Here is a 20,736-nt window from a genome sequence, read left to right as displayed (position 1 = left end):
ATTTAGGTTTGTTATTGATATATGTAGAAACTCTTTCAACTAACTGCTATCTGTTATATTTCAGTATGGTGTGGGTGAAAATCTGCAGCCATTATAAACAGTATTCCCGACGACAGTGAGTATTGCGTTAAACGGCGAAAGTAGTTCGGCTGCATAAAGCCGCTTGACGTCGCCATCAACGTTCTTTCCAGTCGCATGCTGAGTTTGGAGACGTATCATGTCTAACGATTCTGCTGATTACAACAGGTAATAAAAAAATCGCGCGTAAAGCTAAAAAGTGCAATAATGTGTCGCTTAGCAGCGTAGTTCAGTGAATAAATTTCCGCTTTATATTTCGTCGATTAACCAAATAGCCGAGGCCGACAGTGCTAACGGGAGGAGTAGCTAACGGTTGGCGCGGTATACGTTCGCAACGAGTTCTTATTCACTCAGTCAAATGTAACTAATAATACATTATTTTCATAAATATTTTAAGTTCTCTATGTATTAAGTTTGAACGTGACTTGGACGGACTACGTTACGATCGCACTGACTGCAGTACAATTATCCACTGACAGTACAGTACAGGCCCAACTGGCGGACATGTTGGCTCTGTGATGGAACCGCGGGGTCCATGTTGAAATTTTCCGCAAAATTCGTCCATAAGACAATCATTTACGGCGATCTGACCTCAATTTCCAAACCCAGGTCTAATACCTGCTCAGTTACGTAAGCGTCACACTTTTGAAATGTAATCAACCGAGCCCGGCCCCGCTCGTGAAATCTGACGAAAGGCGTTACTAATACTAATAGGCCAAGGTCACCCGATCATTGCAGACGAAGTAGACCTAATTTTTTTGCTAAATTATGTAACTATTTAATGTTCATCCAACACGACTGCGCCATAATTGCGATCTTCCCAGCACGTGGTCGCACCACGTGGTTGCAGGGGCTCCGTCATTTTGGGGGTTGGGGCAAGTCATGAGGCCCTCCACATCTGTACACTGAAAAGATCTTGAATAGTTATATATCACTTAATGTGAGAACATGTGCTCCCATTTATTTATATATATATATAAAATAAAGTACCTTGAGACAACTCTATTTATAAATTTGTGTAAATGTACTAGAATTTAATTGATGGATTCATTTTTGGCCCAACAGCGACCATGCGGGGCCCGATGGAATGGAGCCAGATGGTGTCATCGAGGTATGAACACTTTGCAACCAATTGATAATGTAAGATGTGAATATATATTGGAGATTTGTATGGGGTGTTTTTGTTTTTTTACAGAGCAACTGGAATGACATTACGGACAACTTTGATGATATGAACCTGAAGGAAACGCTTCTTCGGGGAATTTATGCATATGGTTTTGAGAAGCCTTCAGCCATTCAACAGAGGGCTATAATCCCTTGCATTAAAGGTACAGTTGTCTATGAAAAGCCCCAAGTAGCTCTGTGGTATATATGAGTGAAATGATGCTTTACCATCTTTCGGGACTTACCCAATAATGGGGATACCTTTTTTTTTATCTCACTGATCACTCAACATGTACTGATTTCCTAACCTTTAAGCCACGGTATATATTTTACATTAGAAAAATCTCACGGCGCACCACCAAACATCGACAAATATTATATTGCTGCTGCCTGGCAGAATTGTATCTAAACAAATGTTGCTGTGGTACAATGGTTGGGAAATCACTGACTTAAAAGTATAATGACAAATGTGTGTGGGACTACTGCATAATTCTGTGCCATTTTGCCATCAGGCTACGATGTCATTGCCCAAGCCCAGTCAGGCACTGGCAAGACGGCCACATTTGCCATCTCTATCTTGCAGCAGCTGGACATAGAGCAGAAGGAGACTCAAGCTCTGGTGTTGGCTCCCACCAGAGAGCTGGCTCAGCAGGTATGCTGTTCCTGAGGTCATGACTCATGAATACCTCATCAGTGTCTCAGACCTAGGCAGCACATTGAGGACACTGTTCAAATCTGAAAGGTACCGTTCTTTAAAGACTCGTGTAAACTCTGCAAAATTGAAATTTGCCCCTCTAAGATTTGGTGTAGTCCCAGTCCATGACTGCACTGGTCTAAAAGGTGATCTGGCTTAACTTCCTCTCTCCTCTTTGGGGAATTTGTGGCTGTGAATAACTGGGTGACGTGATGGCATACTATCTTTCGGGACTGACTCTTGGTGTTGAGAACTCTTGACACACTGATCACTTAACAGTTTGTCTTAATGTGCTGCCGCCGTTCTTCTGTGCAACTCTGTCTGAGCTGGCGTGCTTGTCTTGTGCACCCCTGCTCTTTAGATTCAGAAAGTCATTCTGGCCCTTGGCGACTACATGGGGGCAAGCTGCCACGCCTGTATTGGAGGGACCAATCTCCGCAGTGAGATCCAAAAGTTTCAGGCCGAGGCTCCCCACATAGTTGTGGGCACTCCGGGTCGAGTGTATGACATGCTCAACAGGAGACATCTGTGTGAGTGCTTTAGCTAATTCATACATTTTCTTTAAAGGCTGTCGTACCTTCATAATAGCCTAGCAGTGAATTGACGTACAAGGCGTCTGAAGCAACAGAGTACACAAAACATGATTTAACTGTATGTTGTTATTGGCTGCTTGTATGCATTAGTAGGGAACAGCAGTTCACCATAGCTGCCATTTCACACAACTCTACCTTCCTCTACAGCTCCCAAATGGATCAAAATGTTTGTTCTTGATGAGGCTGACGAGATGTTGAGTCGGGGTTTCAAAGATCAGATTTATGAGATCTTCCAGAAATTGAGTACAAATATTCAGGTAAGACTAATTCATAAGATGCCTTAACTGCAGTTTGTGCCGGCTTGCCATTCTAAGCTGCCTGCTCTGTTTTCTCTAGGTTGTCTTGCTCTCTGCCACCATGCCCACAGATGTGCTGGAGGTGACAAAGAAGTTTATGCGCGACCCCATCCGCATCCTGGTGAAGAAAGAAGAGCTCACCCTGGAGGGTATTAAGCAGTTCTACATCAATGTTGAGCGGGAGGTAGGTCTGTTAAGGCCAGTGTTCGTTTTGAGCCACACCTTCTCTCTAAAGCATCCTGCTCAAACTGCAGAAGCCGAGCCTCTCAAGGGCTAGGCCTATGTGGGTGTGTAAGCACGGGTACACTAGGGAAGGAGATGAAAGCCACAGGTTCGCAAACGAGGCGTAGAGGGACCTCTTTCTTAATGTCCGCTGTCCATTGTCTCAAGATACTGTGCTACATGGCTTTTTCATCAGGGACTTTGTTGCGACTGAATGTATTCAAGTCACTGAATGAATATATACTCAGGAGTGGAAGTTGGACACCCTGTGTGACCTCTACGAGACCCTGACCATCACCCAGGCTGTGATCTTTCTCAACACTAGAAGAAAAGTAGACTGGCTCACTGAGAAGATGCATGCTAGAGACTTCACGGTTTCTGCTCTGGTAAGATGAGTGACTCTTTATTACATGCGAGGGCAAAATACAGCCCATTATGTTAGAGTAGTTACTTCTATTATAGTATAAATTTTAGGGATGCACTGAAATAAAAATTCTTGGCCGAAACCAAAAATGAGGAAACAAAGGCCGAAACACCGAAAGAAATGATTGTCAGTTATTAGAACCACAGCATTTATGGCTACATGTGTACTAACCTCACTAAAATCAAGGCATTGCAATAAACCAGTTACAAAAGTATGAAAATATTTATTTAGCACTGACATTACAACAATGCACAATATAAATTAAAATCCAAAAATAAAAAGTTAAACTTTACCCCACTCATGTGTACATTAAATAATTTACAGGCTTATAACTGACTGGCCTGCTGAAAGACTGTAAAATTAAATATATTCTGCATATTGTGCATAAGTCAAGTGCCTTTTAAATTTTGTTCTGTGTGTACAACATAAAAGTGTATCAAAACAATGGTTACCATAGCCTTTATCAACAACAAATCCACCAAGAATTGTGGATGCACAAACTGGAAAACAAATATTTTAACACTAGACACATTCCCATTCTACTTCTTGAGGCAAAGTGGCAAGTTTTTCTTGATGAAGAGTAGCTTTTCTGCTTTGTCAGAGTGAAGTCTGTTCCACAGACGGAGTGGGCGCGCTCGGTGTCAGTTTCCTTTTTTGTGTCTCCTTCTCATATTCAGAATGGCGATCAGGATGTTTGGATTTGAGGTGATGAATTAAACCCGACGTGGAGAAACCTTTTGCAGATGCACCCCCTCTTGAAATTTCAGCATTGCATGTTTTGCAAATCGCTATCCGTGGGTCTTTCTCTGAGATAGTGAAATCAGTCCACACCGCAGACATGCTGGCTCTTATCCCGTTTTCCCGCGTGCTGGCTGCGCTGTTTGCTCACGTCATCACAAGTTACGGCTGTGTTGTTTCGGTGATTTAGCTCTTTCGGACAAAAACCGAAAATGAACTTTTGGGTCATTTTTGGCCGAAAATATTTGGTGGCCGAATTTTCGGTGCATCCCTAATAAATTTATTTATTAACTATCTTAGTGATCCTACGCTGCTGGTAACCCCATTTGGATGTCAATAACCTTAAATTCAAGTCTGCAGTATATATTGTAGAATAATTATTTTCTATATTTAAATACACATTTTAAAAGTTTCTACGTGCAATAAAACGTTTTTTTTTATTTTTTTAATAAACACATCAAGTTTCTTACTTGCATAACAATTGTTCAAATAATTTGTCTATTAAAAAAAAGATTGCTCACCACCTTTTCATAGCCACACTGACTGAACAGAAACTCACTTTCTCTCCCTAGCATGGTGATATGGACCAGAAGGAGCGTGATGTCATTATGAGGGAGTTTAGGTCTGGCTCAAGCAGAGTGTTGATCACTACTGATCTACTGGTTAGTATCAAATAGAGCAGTGTTTATGTATATAATAATCTCTTCTCAATTTACTTGGTGCGATACGTTAACCCCTCTAAGTTTAAGTTGTAATTCTGTTGTATGAATAGCAACAGCTGGATGGAAACACATGCCAATTGTTTATTGTGCCATCTAGTGGAAGAGCATTTAATTGTTGTCTGTCACAATGTGGCGTGAACATAGAAGTAATGTTATATATTTAAGTGAACCTGATAGCTGAAACTGTAAATTTGTTTTGGCATCTTTGAGGTAGCAGTTGTTTGTTTTAAAGCCCAAATTTTTCCAAAAAATCCTGTGAAAGTCACTCAATGACTTAGCAGTGTGAACATTTGGGAGAGCAGGACTTGGGCTCCACAATGGTTCCCTTTAATGTAGGGATCTGTTACTTTTACGCGAGTGACATTGAACCACGTCTCTCAAATGTTAAGTTTAAAAAAAAAAGTTGACATTTTGTATTAATTTGTGACCTGTCCCACAGGCTCGTGGAATTGACGTGCAACAAGTTTCCCTGGTCATCAACTATGACCTTCCTACAAATCGAGAAAACTATATTCACAGGTAAGTTGAGTTGCGGGGGAGTTCAACCTTCTCTTGACTTGAGTGACATGCTGTTTCTCCCCCAGAATTGGCCGTGGTGGCCGTTTTGGCAGAAAGGGAGTCGCCATTAACTTCGTCACCGAAGAGGACAAGAGGATTCTGCGCGACATTGAGACGTTTTACAATACTACGGTGGAGGAGATGCCTATGAATGTGGCGGACCTAATTTGAGCCTTTTGGTTTTCCTTTATAAAACGCAGTGATAGTTGCATTGTGCTTATTATTCCAGACGGTGGGGGAGGTTTAAACAAACAAAAAAATTGATGCCAAACCTTGGATCAGAATATTTTTACGAGGTGATTTCTATTATAGTCCCTCCTGGGCAGTTGTAGACTCCGAACCTCTGCGATTTTGGCTGGTTGGAGCTACTAAGCCATGGGCTCTGTTATTGTGGTCTTTTTCAGGCATTTCTTTCCATGTTCTATTATAATCCGTATATTCGATGTGCTCCACCATTTAGTAACCTACTTGTGGACTAAAAGGTACAAGTGCTGTATAAAGTCTGCAAATTCTGTTATGCTAACATGTGCGATGTGTTGTGGGCCTGCTTACTAGAGGCACTTGTTCATGGTATTCTATATATAAGTCGATTTGTATTTGCTTTTTGTGAATGTTTATTTAAATGCTTGTATTCATCCAACTTGCTGTCATTTTCATTTTGGCCATGATTTGCTGACGTCTTGCTCACAATAGAGCACAGGTCATCAAGTCTGGTTCTCCAGGGCACCAATCCAGTGTTTTTCCTTTTTTTGGATGCACCTCTACTGTAACACCTGATTCAAATCATCAGGAACGTTATAAGGCTTAATTAAGCCCGCTGATCATTTCAAGCAAATGTGGTTTAGTACTACTGCACCTGAAATGCGCCTGATTAGCACCCTTGAGGTCTGAAGTTGATGACCCCTGCATTAGAGTATACGTATTAGCATTTACACACACATTCACACACCTCCCCCTGCACTACTTTTCAGATCTCAAATTGTAAGACTACCTTAATAAATGAAAAATTACTGTTTACATTTTCTTATCCCATTTACATTACATTATTTTTGTGATATGGACTAATATGTTGCTGAAGCAGGAAGCCTTTAAGTAGACATGTTTATAAATCATTTTTTTCAGTGGCCTCCCTGTGTTGAAACAGATTGACAGATGTACTTTGACATGTTCAACTGTATTGCATCATACTAAGTTGGTGGTTGTTCGATACATTTATTGTTTTAATGGACATGCACGCTGCAATTTCTTTAAAATGAATCACAATAGAAGAGTTGGTCATTATGACATTTTATTTCAGTCCACAAACTGCTTGCGTTATCAGTCACATTCAATAGTTTCCTTCTCTGGAATTTTACACTAAGCCATGTAGATTATTTTGCACTCCTTTGGATTCATAACCGGATTTGCATTATGTAACCAAGTCAGTGGTTTCAAGAAGTCCTTTTATTTGACATCAGTCAAGCATCTGTATCTATGAAAATAAATATTGAATCAAGTACTCAGAGCTGATGTTCAATGACTCTTCTTCAGGAATTTGTTTTTTTAGTAGTTCTGCATATAAGTACTTTCTGCTCTTTACTTTGTCAAAATAGGCTTGTGTGTTTCAACTTCTGCAGAAAATTACTCGACTTAGAGGCCAATTTCATTAATGCATTCCCAGTCTAAAACCAACATTATTTTACTTGATTTAATAAATAAACAACATTGTACGGCATAGAAAAAAAAACGAGAATGTAAAGCGGGAAAAAAAGTGTAACTATTGTACATTGAGACAAACTGGAAGTCATAAGTGTGCCAGAGCGTTCTGCCTTAAAGGGGCGTGGTCTGGTGATGTCAGGAACAATGCTGGTACATACAAGGATTTGTCGAACTTTAGAGATTTCTTTTTTTAATCAGTAACAGAACCCACATAATGAGCAAACCAGGTATTTAAAAGTTTTGATCACATTGTTTGTGGCCTCCAATTATGTCAACACAGAGCACCACACAGACAAATTCTATTACACCACCGCTCAAGTATTAAGTTCTCTGACGCAGAAATCTCATGCAATCTCACAAACAACAAGAGAAGCAGATACTCGCGCCGATGCCTGCAGAGTGTTGCGGAGCAGGACCACAGGCGGAAGCGTTGAAAAAGGGCAAAGTCTTTCTTTCAAAAATATAGTCCATCAGCATTCTTGGATGGTCCTCATCCAATCTCAATAAAAGGCAGCTACGCAAGGGTAGCAGTTGAGATGGTACCGACAGAGCAGATAGATCTTCACAGCTGTGCAGTACAGCTTGCCGAGGAATCCAGACGTCCTCTCTTTCACTTGCGGGTGCGTGGCCGCATTCCACAAGCTTTGGAGGTCCTCCGTGTGGCCATGGGAGGTAATCATCTGGTTGTAGATACACAGATGGTCAGGTGTCTTCCCCTCCCCTGAGATATAGTAATGCTCCTGTGGCAAGACCCCAACTGCCTGGGCGCAGATGCCCATGAACACATCATCTATGTAGAGCGAGGCGTTCAGTGTCAGAGTGGCATGGTAGATCTTGTTTGCCACATCGCCGGACACCACGTAGCCCGCCCCGGGTGTGTAGTCCGGGTACGACATCCACTGGTACATCTCGAGAGGTACATAGTACTTACTGTCTTTACTCCGGTTCGGTGGTGCGCCCCTATGGACTCGGCCTACCCAGAAGTCCGTGACACCCCGATCTCTGACTTCCTGCAGGTACGCCACCAAGTTGGGAATGTGAACAAAGACGTCGTCGTCTGCCGTCATGAGGAAGTGAGCGTGTGCGCAACACCTGTGCATCCAGTGGAACTGCATGATCAGCTTCAGGGTTAAATTGTGGAAGGAATCCCAAAAGTCCTGCTGGATTAAATCTCCATGGAAACGGTCCTCTCGGAACAGCTGCCTTTGAATGATCGCATCCGTGCCGTTGGGTCCCCGGGGGGCTCCTAAGGCAAACACCACCTTCACCGTCACTCCCAGGGAATCCGAGATGAAGGTCTCATTGCCCCAAGTGGATCTGATGGACTCACGCCTGGCAGTGTTCATCGGGGATGTTTTGATGAAGAGCAGGAGGAGGACGTCCTGGCCGGCACATTTGTCTGGGTGATCCAACAGGTTGCGGAAGTTGTTGAAGCTCCTGGCCTGCTCTCGCGTGATGGTGAGGCTTTTAGTGATATCGCTAAAGCGGTTTACCAGGAGGCGGTACGAGTAGGACTTGACATGGTTCACCATGCCGCTGTCCCACCATACCGTGACCACAGACAGTACCAGACAGGTGGTTAGCAACCGGACACACAGCGTCTTCCACAAGCGGCGGACTCTCCAAAGCATCTTGTCACTTGGTTTGGGCAGTGAAGCGCCACAGTGGGTTAAACTTATGAAGACTCAGTGCAGTATTTATTGGGTCGTCCATTCTAGGCAGTGTTGATGGGTTTCACTGGGTCTGCTGCGAAACATAACCCATCGCTAAAGTATATCTCGCCCTTCAAGCCACTTAGCAGCCAGTCATTCATCTTCATCTGAGGAAGGAGAGCATATTGTGGTGACACGATTTTGGCTAAACACAAACTGAGTGTTGTTGGACATTTTGTGGCTTTGTGAAAACATAAAAACTGTGATTTGTAGGTGCATCTCAGCACCTCCGCAAATGATGACACGTTGAGCCAAGTGAAGCTCGAGAATAAAAATAGTCCTAATAAGGCCAACTGTGTTAAATTCCAGATGTCAAACTTTGAAAAATAGATGATTTGTCAAGCCATGTAGTTCGAGTCAAAGCCAAAGCCAAGTCGTTCCCAAGTTGTTGGCCAGTGATAAAAATAGCTCCTCGAGTCACGTCATATGACTCTTGTCCCCCATCTTGGGCCTTTTCGATAATGTTCAGGAATCTTTGCTCTAAGATTAGAAAAGAGAGGTAGTAAAAAAGGGTATGATTTGAATATTTCCATAAAACAGTATACAAATGACCAGAACTGCATTTTTTGTAACTATGTAGCTGCTTTCAGGTGTGCACATGGGAATCACTGATTTTAATTTGTTGGCGGTTGTCTTAATTAGTCTCGTTGTGCCGTGTGCTGAGAAGCGAAAGCGCGATTGTGTATGGCACAAACAAACAAAAAAACACAAAGATGGGGAGGTGTTAGCAGCAGCAGGAAGGGTGAACGGGGTCTTTGGTAGACATTGGGGTCTGAATGCAAAAAGCTAACACAGCAAATGATGCCAGGGGTAAGTGGATAGACGCCCCCGTGAAAGCGCTGAGAGCCGTGGAAAACCAAAAAGCGTGGGGGACACAATGGACGGCATCATAATAGCTGCGCTGCACAATGCAACGGGTGAGAATAGCCTGCTGCTTCCGGCACTTAAACCAGCAAGGGGGCCACATCATGATGGCGCCTGAGCGGCCCGAGACTCCAAAAGCACCCTGAGAGTTTTTTTAAACATCACCAGTGGACGCACGCGTGGTACTTGATGGGGGTCACTTGCTTTTTTTATTGAGTCTGACAAGACGCCCAACCAACCACCACATGAACATTATTTGCACTGTTCTGCGCTTTCCAATAATAACAATGAGACATCCATCAACAAACGTATGAACATAGTAGGCTACAGGACAAACGAAACCGCTCTTACCTCATCCACGCAGCACGGTTGACCAATCCTGCAAACAGACTTGTGGTTTCAGGCCGGCTCGACTGTTGACTGAGGGTGTTGCTGGGACCACTGTGGCTCAACTGTGTGTAGAAAATACATCGGCGCTACAAGCGGAAGTGTTTATACTGCATCTAAAACTAGCACAGGAACTTGCACCACACTACCAGCATACTTCCAAAGTCAGCATTTGTATAAATAGAAGGCACACCATCATTAAACACTCACCTGAAGAGTGGCTTTAAGCGTCCCATATTTTTTTCCATCTTACATAAAGTTCAAGTTTGTTAGTTTTCCTTCATATTTTGTTGTGACTTGCTCTCAGTCTGTCTGGAGCGTGTCAACTGAGTGATCTATAGTCTTGCCCGCCTCCCTCACTCTCAATTCTCTCATCCCTCTATGGGTGTGGATGGGGGTGGAGCTATTTAGTAGTTGATGTAGTGAGGGCAATTAAGTCCAATTCAGGGCTTTGCAAACTGTTTGGGTCAAGGGAGCCCCCTCTTTTCTTTTCTTTTTTCCCAGGATAAAAAAACAAACTCATATCCTACAAAAATAAAGTTGTGCTTTTCCAACATAATTCCATGATATTATGAATGATTCTAAATCTTAAAGAGAGGTGAAAGCAATAATTTAACTAGTGAATTAAAAAAATACAACTTTATTGTCCAATTATTATGCTTTTTATTGTAGAAAAAGATGTCTATTGTGTGAACGCAATGGCCCTCAAACATATGTTATTCTACACCATTCTCAACTATTATTAGTTATAATTCCAAAGGTTGTTACGCCGGGGGTGGTAGTGGGGATAAGCTCCCACTGCCTATAAAAAGCTCCCATAAGGCATGCGTCTCAAAGAGCCTCTGACAACCAAAGTCCAACTCCTGGCCTGCACGCGTGGCTTCGACTCAAAGCCCGACGGAACTGCTTCTACTAACAGGAGAAGGGGCGAAGGCGTGTGACTGGTGCCTCAAAACCAGTTGCTTCGGGTAGATGGAGCTCGTCAGCTTGGGAGGGCAATCCATCTAGGGGACGGAAAACCCTGATTCTCAAACCCCCACTGCCTTGTGTGTTACCTATTCTCGGGAAAGGCTTCGGGAGACAACCCTGAGGAAAAATTCGGAGTGGAGCCCCGAAGACGGTTAGATAGTCGACGTCGACATCTCTCCGGCAGCTCCTGCAGCTAAACCAGCTCCAAATGTAATGCGCAGCGTTCCCTTGGATCGAGTTGGTGCAGCCGAGAGTGGAGTCATGTTTAATGGGCAATGCATGATCTTCAAAAATTCTGCCCTGGCTAGCGCCCTGGAGAGGATAGTCCAGCCTCGCCGTCTGGTGAGAGCACAACACGGAGGGCAGCAGTTTACGAGTTATAAGTCCATGCTCAGTTGATGCAGAGTCGGACGCTACGGGTTGTCCTCGACGGTGGGAGAGACCATCGAAGTCTCACTGGTCAGCTATTGCCCGCCTAAAGCCGGGCAGCCCCCGGTCAGTAAGGTGCTGACCCATCACGGTCTACCTGCTTCAGAGGGTACCTGGAGCTAACAGTTAAGGCTCGACAAGTAGATTGTTAACTTTGTACATGTGAACAAGATAAACAACAGGATCTTACCAGCTCTCAAGCTGGGTACCTGGAATGTACGGACTATGAGACCCGGTCTGACTGAAGTTCTTCAAGCAGTACAAGACACTCGAAAGACGGCGGTGATTGATCGCGAACTGTGCAGGCTGAATATAGACATCGCTGCTTTACAGGAAACACGACTGTCTGGAAGTGGATCATTGAAAGAAAAGCACTATACCTTTTTCTGGCAAGAAAAAAATCATGATCAACCAAAGGAACATGGAGTGGGCTTCGCCGTGAAGAATCACTTAATCGAAATGATCGAACCACCTACCAATGGCACGGAAAGAACTCTCAAAATGCGTCTTTCAACAACCAAAGATCCAGCTAACATCATCTGTGTTTACGCCCCAACGCTACAGGCTACAGCAGAAACAAAAGACAGTTTCTATGAATCTTTAGATTCCATCCTGAGTGCAATCGCTGTATCTGAGCACCTTTATGTCCTAGGTTACTTCAATGCGAGGGTGGGTGCGGACCAGGTGTCACGGCGTTGGAAAGATGAATGAAAATGGTCAAAGGCTTCTAGAACTATGCTCTGTTCGCAACACTTACTTTCAAAACAAGGCATGTCGCAAAGTGTCTTGGAGACATCCGAGATCAAAACACTGGCATCAACTTGACCTTGTAGTCACTCGACGTAATTGTTTGAATAGCGTCTGCAACACGAGAGCTTACCACAGCGCAGACTGCGACACTTACCACTCATTGATTGTGAGCAAATTGAATCTTAAGCTCAAGAGGTTTCATCATTCGAAGTCGAAGTGTCAGCCACACATCAATATCGACAAGACAAACTGTGTAAACAAGAACGCCGAGTTTATTGCAAGACTGGAAAGCACGCTGTCAAATGATCATCGAGAGTGTGCTGAAGACAGGTGGAAGTTTATCCGCACTACCATTCAGACGGAAGCAACTCTGACCTGAGGTAAGAAGGAACGCAATAACACAGACTGGTGTGAGGCGAACATTGCCGAAATGGAGTCAGTCCTTGATGTCAAACGCAAAGCATTCTGCAAGTACAAGCAGCACCCATCTACCAAAAACTTGCAGGAACTGAAGTCTGCACGGGGTAACGTCCAGAGAACAGCCCGCCGCTGCCCGAACGACTACTGGCTCCAGCTGTCAGAAACCATTCAACATGCCTCAACTAATGGCAACGTCAGGGCAATGTACGAAGGCATCAAACAAGCTACTGGAAAATTTGTGAAGAAATATGCGCCCATAAAATCCAAGACTGGTGAAGTCATCATTGACAAAAGCAAACAGCTAATGAGATGGGTAGAATACTACCTCGACTTGTATGCCAATCCATCGCTAGTTTTGCAAGACGCAATCAGTACGTTAGAAGACCTTCCAGTGATGGACGAGTTAGACTATGGACCAACCAAGGCCATTGATGCTCTAGCATGTCGGAAGTCTCCTGGTGCGGATGGAATACCTCCCGAGATAATCAAGTGCGGAAAACCAGCGCTTCTGAAACCACTCCACAAACTCCTGTGATGGTGTTGGAGAGACGGCAAAGTACCACAGGATATGAAGGACGCCAAGATTGTTACACTGTACAAGAACAAGGGAGATCGTAGTAGTTGTGATAGTTACCGTGGTTTGAATTTCACATAATTCAACACATTCAAATGACATTGGGGACATTCCCAAACTTGCCAAATTCAAAAATTTCACGTTTTCATGTTTAAAATTTGCACAAATTATAATATTGTAAAATATTTCGCAAAATTTCGTTTTTCACTTCTAATTTCTACATACTTCAACCGATTCAACATGCCTACCTATTCCACACCTTCCCACTTAGCAAAGATTCCACTTTTTCAAATTTGAAATTCAACCAAATTCTCCTAAATTCCATTTTTCTTCTCTAATTTCAACATTTTTCAACCGATTCTACCCATTCCAATTTTCAACTGCTCATCTTTTGCCTACCTAATCCTCAACTTCCCACTTACCAAAAACTCCAAATTTGAAATTCAACCAACTTCTCCAAAATCTCGTTTTTCTACTCTAATTTCTACATTTTTCAACCGATTTAATCCATTCCAACTTTCAACTCTTCATCTTTTGCCTACTTATTCCACAACTTCCCATTTACCAAAAATTCCAAATTTGAAATTCAACCAGATTCTCCAAAATTTCGTTTTTCTTGTCTAATTTCTACATTTTTCAACCGATTCTACCCATTCCAATTTTAAACTGTTCATCTTTTGCCTACCTAATCCACAACTTCCCACTTACCAAAAATTCCAAATTTGGAATTCAATCAAATTCTCCAAAATTTCGTTTTTCTACTCTAATTTCTACATTTTTCAACCGATTCAATCCATTCCAATTTTCAACTGTTCATTTTTTGCCTACCTATTCCACAACTTGCCACTTACCAAAAATGCCAAACTTTCAAATTTGAAATTCAACCAAATTCTCCAAAATTTCGTTTTGCTACTTTAATTTCTACATTTTTCGACCGATTCAATCCATTCGAACTTTATTCACTTTGTTCACCTGATGCTTACCATATTCACCCCCATTCACCCCCACTTCCACTAAGCTTACACAATTCAACCCTTGACCCCCACTCCCAGTGTAGCGGCCATCTTAATAATAATAATAATAATAATTCATTAAATTTGTATAGCGCTTTTCAAGAACCCAAAGACGCTTACAGGGAACAAGGCAAGGACATACATGATCGGGAAGGAAACAATCGGATAAACCTAAGAAGAGGAAATCAGTTATGGATAGGGGAGGTCATAAGCTTGGGAGAAGAGGTAAGTTTTTAGACGGGACTTAAATATGGGGAGTGTGGGTGAGTCACAGACAGACTGGGGGAGAGAGTTCCAGAGTCGAGGTGATGTGCAGGAGAAGGCTCTGTCACCGAAGGATTTGAGTTTGGATTTTGGGACTGTCAGACGTGAAGTATTGGAGGATCGGAGGGGACGGTTGGGGCAGTAGGGGACAAGCAGGTCGGATAGGTAAGTGGGAGCCAGGCGGTGAAGGGCTTTGAAGGTGAGGAGGAGTATCTTGAAGATGATACGCTCCTTCATGAGCCAGTGAAGATAGTGGAGAACAGGAGTGATGTGTTCACGGGACCGGGTGTGGGTAAGGAGGCGGGCAGCAGAGTTTTGGACTAGTTGAAGTCTATGGAGTGAGTGAGCAGTGATTCCAGTGAGAAGGGAGTTGCAGTAGTCAAGCCGGGATGAGATGAAGGCGTGGATGAGAGATTCAGCGGCAGGGAGAGAAAGGCAGTGCCGGATTTTAGCGATGCGTCGGAGGTGGAAGTAGGAGGTCTTGACAACTGAGCTAACATGAGGTTGAAAGGACAGTGTGGGGTCGAAAATAACGCCAAGATTGCGTGCCAGAGGGGAAGGAGTGATGTTTGAGGAGTCAATGGTGAGTGTGATGGAGCCAGTTTTATTAAGGGAGGATTTAGTGCCTATGAGGAGGAGCTCTGTTTTGTCACTGTTGAGTTTGAGAAAGTTGTGGGTCAGCCATGCTTTTATTGTAGAGATGCAGGTTTCAAGATGGGTGAGGGAAGGGTTACTGGTTGGTGTCGTACGTATATAGATCTGGGTGTCATCAGCGTAGCAGTGGAAGTCCAGATTGAGTTTGCGGATGACAGTACCAAGGGGAAAGAGGTAACAGATGAATAGGAGGGGGCCAAGAACTGAGCCTTGGGGGACCCCTTGTGTAACTGGGGAGAGGATGGATGTGTGACCGGAGAGAGAGATGAACTGGTTTCTGTTGGTGAGGTAGGAGGTGAGCCAGTCGAGTGCAGTGCCCTCAACACCTAGTTGGCGCAACCTTTGGAGGAGAATGGAATGGTTCACAGTGTCAAAGGCTGCGCTCAGGTCAAGTAGTAGTAGGATGTTGAGGGCACCAGAGTCTGCAGAAATGAGGAGATCGTTGGTGACTTTAACTAGAGCTGTTTCAGTGCCGTGAAGTGGGCGGAATCCGGACTGGAAGGGTTCATAGAGGTTGTTGGACTGGAGATGGGTGTGGAGTTGGGCGGAGACAATGCGTTCAAGGGTTTTGGAAAGGAATGAAAGGTTGGAGATGTGACGGTAGTTGGAGAGGTTGAGTGGGTCCAAGGTGGGCCTTTTGAGGATGGGGGTGATGGCTGCAAGTTTATAGACAGTGGGAAAGTGGCCTAGGGATAAAGACTGATTAAAAAGAGTGGTGAGGTAGGGGAGGAGGACAGGGAGGCAGGCCTTAGTTAAGGTCGTTGGAAGAGGGTCAAGAGAGCAGGTGGTTGTCTTGGATGAGGTAATGATGTCTAGGATAGTGGAGGAGTCAACAAGAGAGAAGGCAGTGAGAGAGGGAAAGGGTGGGAGGTCAGGAAGGGGGGGGGGGCAGGAGGGCAGGGGAGGAGGAGTTATTGATGGTGTCGGTCAGAGAACTGTTGATTTGGGCGATTTTGTTGTTAAAGTTGACAAGGAAGGAGTTACAGAGGGCAGGTGAGGAGGGTGGCTTAGTGACCGGTGGCTGGAGCAATTTGTTGATGGTGGAGAACAGTATGCGGGGGTTTCGGTTGGTGTTATTAATGAGAGATGAGAAGTAAGCAGATTTGGCAGCAAGAAGAGCATCACGATAGGAGGAGATGTGTTGTTTCAAGGTTTCGGAATGGACGGTGAGGCGGGTTCTTTTGTAGAGGCGTTCGAGTTGACGGCCAGTTTGTTTCATGGTGCGGAGTTCCGGTGTGTACCAAGGGGCAGAGTTAGTGAATGTAACAGAGGAGGTTTTCCAGGGGGCTAGGGAATCAAGGGAGTCAGAAAGGATGTTGTTGAGCGTGGTGGCAAGGTCATCAGGGGAGGAAGAAGTGGGGTCGGAGGGAAGAGCAGAGGATAAGACCTGGCAAAGCGTGATTGGGTTTACAGTCTTGATGTTGCGGTAGGAGATGGTGCGCTTTGTGGATTTATGAGGCGAGGGCAGAGGGGCGGAGAAGAGGATGCAGAGATGATCTGACAGTGGAAAGGTGAGAGGACGGGGGTTGGATGTGAGTGGAAAGGAGGAGCATACTATATCCAGAGTGTGGCCTTTGGTGTGGGTGGGGAAGTTGATGTGCTGGGTGAGATGAAAGCAGTCCAGAACGGAGATGAAGTCAGACGTCAGTGGAGCAGTTGGCTGGTCGATGTGGATATTGAAGTCACCGATTAGTAGGAGGCAATAGGAGACTGAGGATACGATGGTGAGAAGTTCAGAGAGTTCAGAGAGAAAAGACGGATGTGACTTGGGGGGGCGGTAGATAAGAACAGCAGTAGTAGAGTTGGGGAGGGAAAAAGCGAGATATTCAAAGGATGAAATAGATGGGAGGTTGAGGTCCAATTCAGTGATTGATAGGGACCGCTTATGGATGACAGCAATACCACCTCCTCGCCCAGAGAGGCGGGGTTTTGCGATGTAGCTGTAGTTAGACGGAGTGGCTTGGTTGAGAGAAAAATAGTCCAGGGGCTGTTGCCATGTTTCACAGAGAAGGAGCAGATCCAAATTATTGTCCAATATTAGTTCGAAAATAACTAGTGATTTGTTGGAGAGGGAGCGACAGTTCAGCAGTGCAAGGGTGATGGATGAAGGAGCGGGGGTGGGGGAACGGAGATTGTTGAAGTTCACAGTACGGAAGGTGGGGGTGACGGGGGGGCGAGAGTAAGTCCAGAAAGAGGGGATGGGTGAGCCATCAGGGAAATGTCGTTTAAAAGATAGTCCGGAGCTACGGTGGATGTAGCGGCGACGGTGGAGGATCCCAGCCTTGCTGGCAGCTGAGGCAGCAGCAGCAGGGAGACGGTGATTATTGTAGAAATGATGAAGATCAGCAGCAGTGTAGACAAATGGACGAGAAGTTAGTGGAATGGAAGCCTGGAGTAGCAGAAGTGATAGTTCATGCAGGAGATGAGACGTGACAGCAGCAGGGAATAATCCAGATAAGATGGTAGAAATGGCTAGTAGCTGGTTAACTAGAAGTTGGTAGGCAGTGAAATGCATGGAAGCAGCAGTGGACCGAGTCGTGATGTTGATGGAGTGGGTGGTGGTGTTGGTCAATCCCGACTGTACCCGTGCAAACGGCACGCCCAAGTGTGTCATGGCGGCACACCGCCGAGCCACGACCGGCGAGCTCGCAGCGAGCGGGTGCTCCCCCCCCGAGGACGCCGGCCAAGTGGCCAGCAAGTTGGGTTGGAGCCGTTTGCCGAGCCAAGAGCAAGCAGCTACAGGCTCAGAGCCGGGAGGTAGGAGGGTCCGGTGGTGGGTTGGCTAGCTGGCTAGCGTAGCTCGTAGTCAGAGGGAGCGGGATCGGAGAGGTGCGAGCAGAGCTCCAGAGATACGCGGTGGGCAGGAGAAAAGGCGAGAAAATAAAAGAAAAAACGGGCACACTTAAAACGGGAAACACAAAACAGACGGGGGACAAACAAGTAGCGGACACGGTACGGGGTAGAAGCGGCAGTTAACAGTCCAGACGCCAGCGTTGCTCTAACCCGGAAGACAAGAAAAGGGGGGCGGGGCCCTCTTTCCGGGAGCAGTGAGCGGTGTGTTGTGTTGTGAGCAGAGCAGGCACGTGAAAGGGGAGTCGACAACTAGTACGCGGCTCCTGGGCTGGTGCTATGGCTAGTGTCCAAAAAGACGAGGATATTTGCTCCCCTTTAGGCTTCAAGTCGTTCGTTTGGAAGCACTTCGGATTCCAAAGAAAAGATGGCTCAACGGGCAAGACACGTGCAGTTTGTAAATCCTGCCATGCGGTGATCAAATATTCAGGGACCACAAATCTTGCCGCACATTTAAAGAAAAAACACGACGTCAAAGTTCAGTGTTAAAATAAGCACTTTGTATACTGCAATACTCTTGTAATTTCCTAAATGAAGAGTTTGCAGTACCTTGTTGATTTTGCGTATGAATTGTTATAAATCAGGATATTGTTCTATATTTTTTATAAAAAAAATATATATATCGATCGTAGAGCACTATATCGCGATATATCGTGAATGAATCGCAGCAGGCTTTAAGATATCGGCAAATATCGTATCGTAGTTCTTTCTCGGACATTAGACGCGCCTTTATTTGAAATCCAGTTCATTGTTGCTTGCTTCCTCTTTCCGGGAGCAGTGTGCGCCGCGGCGTTGTGTTGTGAGCAGAGCAGGCACGTGAAAGGGGAGTCGACAACTAGTACGCGGCTCCTGGGCTGGTGCTATGGCTAGTGTCCAAAAAGACGAGGAGATTTGCTCCCCTTTAGGCTTCAAGTCATTCGTTTGGAAGCACTTTGGATTCCAAAGAAAAGATGGCTCAACGGGCAAGACACGTGCCATCCTTAGAATCCTGCCATGCGGTGATCAAATATTCAGGGAGTACAAATCTCGCCGCACATTTAAAGAAAAAACACGACGTCAAAGTTCAGTGTTAAAATAAGCACTTTGTATACTGCAATACTCTTGTAATTTCTTAAATAAAGAGTTTGCAGTACCTTGTTGATTTTGCGTATGAATTGTTATAAATCAGGATATTGTTCTATATTTTTTATAAAAAAATATATATATATCGATCGTAGAGCACTATATCGTGATATATCGTGAATGAATCGCAGCAGGCTTTAAGATATCGGCAAATATCGTATCGTAGTTCTTTCTCGGACATTAGACGCGACTTTATTTGAAATCCAGTTCATTGTTGCTTGCTTCCTCTTTCCGGGAGCAGTGTGCGCCGCGGCGTTGTGTTGTGAGCAGAGCAGGCACGTGAAAGGGGAGTCGACAACTAGTACGCGGCTCCTGGGCTGGTGCTATGGCTAGTGTCCAAAAAGACGAGGAGATTTGCTCCCCTTTAGGCTTCAAGTCATTCGTTTGGAAGCACTTTGGATTCCAAAGAAAAGATGGCTCAACGGGCAAGACACGTGCCATCCTTAGAATCCTGCCATGCGGTGATCAAATATTCAGGGTCCACAAATCTCTATATTTATATTTAAAGAAAAAACACAACATCAAAGTTCAGTGTTAAAATAAGCACTTTGTATACTACAATACTCTTGTAATTTCCTAAATACAGTTTGCAGTACCTTGTTGATTTTGCGTATGAATTGTTATAAATCAGGATATTGTTCTATATTTTTTATATATAAAAAATATATATCGATCGTAGAGTACTATATCGCGATGTATCGTGAATGAATCACAGCAGGTTTTAAGATATCGGCAAATATCGTATCGTGGTTCTTTGTATTGAGGTAAATTTTGGATTCTATGCGTCACTGTATGTCACCTTAAATGGCGACCTTGCAGCAGTGAGAAGACCCTAAGCTATTTTTGCGGTACAGAGAAGCTCTAGTTTCAGTAATGTGTAGGTACTTAGAATATGGAAGGGCTATTTGTCCGTGACCAAGAAGACCTTTGTCCATGCCCTTTTACGGGCATCGGAAGTAACCAGTAGAGTGAGACTCGGACCGCAGCTGTTGTCTTACGAGGTACAAATGATGGGGGAGAACAGATAGAGAGGAACGGGAGCGCGAAGCGCAAGAAGCGCAGAAGGCGCGCAGAGGGCGAAGGACAAGAGCAGGGGCGCAAGGGGCGCAAGGGGCAAGAGCAAGAAGCGCGAGGGCCTTTTTGGGGCGAACATCTGTGCTGTCGAGAGCTGAAACATCTTTGCTCCTGGGGCCACTTTGACATCGGTTGAATAAATCTTTTCCCAATCAGCCGTGTGTCACCGAAGTGCTTCCTTACCCGGACCAGCCATCGTCCACTGAGTGTTTTTTTTGGGGACCAGCGAAACAACAAAGACCATTCACCACAGTATCGATATATCGTATCGTGACAAAACCCGCGATTTACACCCCTAGTATTAATTACTCTTGACTTATCTTGACTGGCTACATTCGTTGTACCTTATCTGACCTTACCTTATTCTGAAACAACTGTTGGGAGGAGCCTCACTGTTGAGTTTATCAACTTGGTCAGATGAGCAGTTTACAGCACTGTGGCAACCTTCAGCCACGCAGCACCTGAAC

General features: G+C 44.7%; 2 protein-coding genes and 3 non-coding genes across 8 annotated transcripts; 4 read left to right on the top strand and 1 right to left on the bottom strand.

The window, feature by feature from the left end:
* Nucleotides 1–106: 106 nt before the first annotated feature.
* eif4a2 (eukaryotic translation initiation factor 4A2) lies at nucleotides 107–6,993 on the top strand. Its single transcript, XM_061295409.1, has 11 exons — nucleotides 107–246; nucleotides 1,144–1,189; nucleotides 1,274–1,406; nucleotides 1,755–1,894; nucleotides 2,298–2,466; nucleotides 2,677–2,786; nucleotides 2,866–3,009; nucleotides 3,296–3,433; nucleotides 4,782–4,871; nucleotides 5,371–5,450; nucleotides 5,516–6,993. The coding sequence occupies exons 1-11, from the start codon at nucleotides 218–220 to the stop codon at nucleotides 5,658–5,660; spliced, it is 1,224 nt and encodes a 407-aa protein (XP_061151393.1). The 5' UTR covers nucleotides 107–217; the 3' UTR covers nucleotides 5,661–6,993.
* Nucleotides 1,452–1,529, top strand: LOC133166307 (small nucleolar RNA SNORD2). Its single transcript, XR_009717777.1, has one exon. It is a non-coding gene; the product is annotated as a small nucleolar RNA SNORD2 (small nucleolar RNA).
* On the top strand, nucleotides 2,139–2,210 carry LOC133166306 (small nucleolar RNA SNORD2). The gene has a single exon (XR_009717776.1). It is a non-coding gene; the product is annotated as a small nucleolar RNA SNORD2 (small nucleolar RNA).
* LOC133166305 (small nucleolar RNA SNORA81) lies at nucleotides 3,046–3,231 on the top strand. The gene has a single exon (XR_009717775.1). It is a non-coding gene; the product is annotated as a small nucleolar RNA SNORA81 (small nucleolar RNA).
* On the bottom strand, nucleotides 5,790–20,615 carry LOC133165612 (lactosylceramide 1,3-N-acetyl-beta-D-glucosaminyltransferase A-like). Of its 4 annotated transcripts, none has more exons than XM_061295406.1 (3): nucleotides 10,361–16,098; nucleotides 10,115–10,215; nucleotides 5,790–9,379 (listed from the first exon to the last, which is right to left on the bottom strand). In XM_061295406.1, exon 3 carries the CDS (start codon nucleotides 8,816–8,818, stop codon nucleotides 7,688–7,690), a length of 1,131 nt encoding a protein of 376 aa, XP_061151390.1. In that variant the 5' UTR covers nucleotides 8,819–9,379; nucleotides 10,115–10,215; nucleotides 10,361–16,098; the 3' UTR covers nucleotides 5,790–7,687. The 4 variants fall into 4 exon arrangements, 1 of the variants encoding a protein (XP_061151390.1); XR_009717634.1 differs by having other exon boundaries at nucleotides 8,857–9,379; nucleotides 10,115–10,239; nucleotides 10,361–20,615; XR_009717635.1 differs by having other exon boundaries at nucleotides 8,857–9,006; nucleotides 10,361–20,615.
* Between the last annotated feature and the right edge of the window lie 121 nt (nucleotides 20,616–20,736).

The sequence above is a fragment of the Syngnathus typhle genome, linkage group LG13, assembly GCF_033458585.1.
Source record: "Syngnathus typhle isolate RoL2023-S1 ecotype Sweden linkage group LG13, RoL_Styp_1.0, whole genome shotgun sequence".
NCBI lineage: Eukaryota > Metazoa > Chordata > Actinopteri > Syngnathiformes > Syngnathidae > Syngnathus > Syngnathus typhle.
Note: the sequence above shows the minus strand (reverse complement) of the source record. Positions and strands in the feature narration are given on the sequence as shown.

Coding starts and splice junctions, on each gene's coding strand:
- eif4a2 (XM_061295409.1), top strand. CDS start 218: ATGTCTAACGATTCTGCTGATTACAACAG. Junction 1,895..2,297: donor CCAGAGAGCTGGCTCAGCAG/GTATGCTGTTCC, acceptor CCTGCTCTTTAG/ATTCAGAAAGTCATTCTGGC. Junction 2,787..2,865: donor AATTGAGTACAAATATTCAG/GTAAGACTAATT, acceptor TGTTTTCTCTAG/GTTGTCTTGCTCTCTGCCAC.
- LOC133165612 (XM_061295406.1), bottom strand. CDS start 8,818: ATGCTTTGGAGAGTCCGCCGCTTGTGGAAGACGCTGTGTGTCCGGTTG.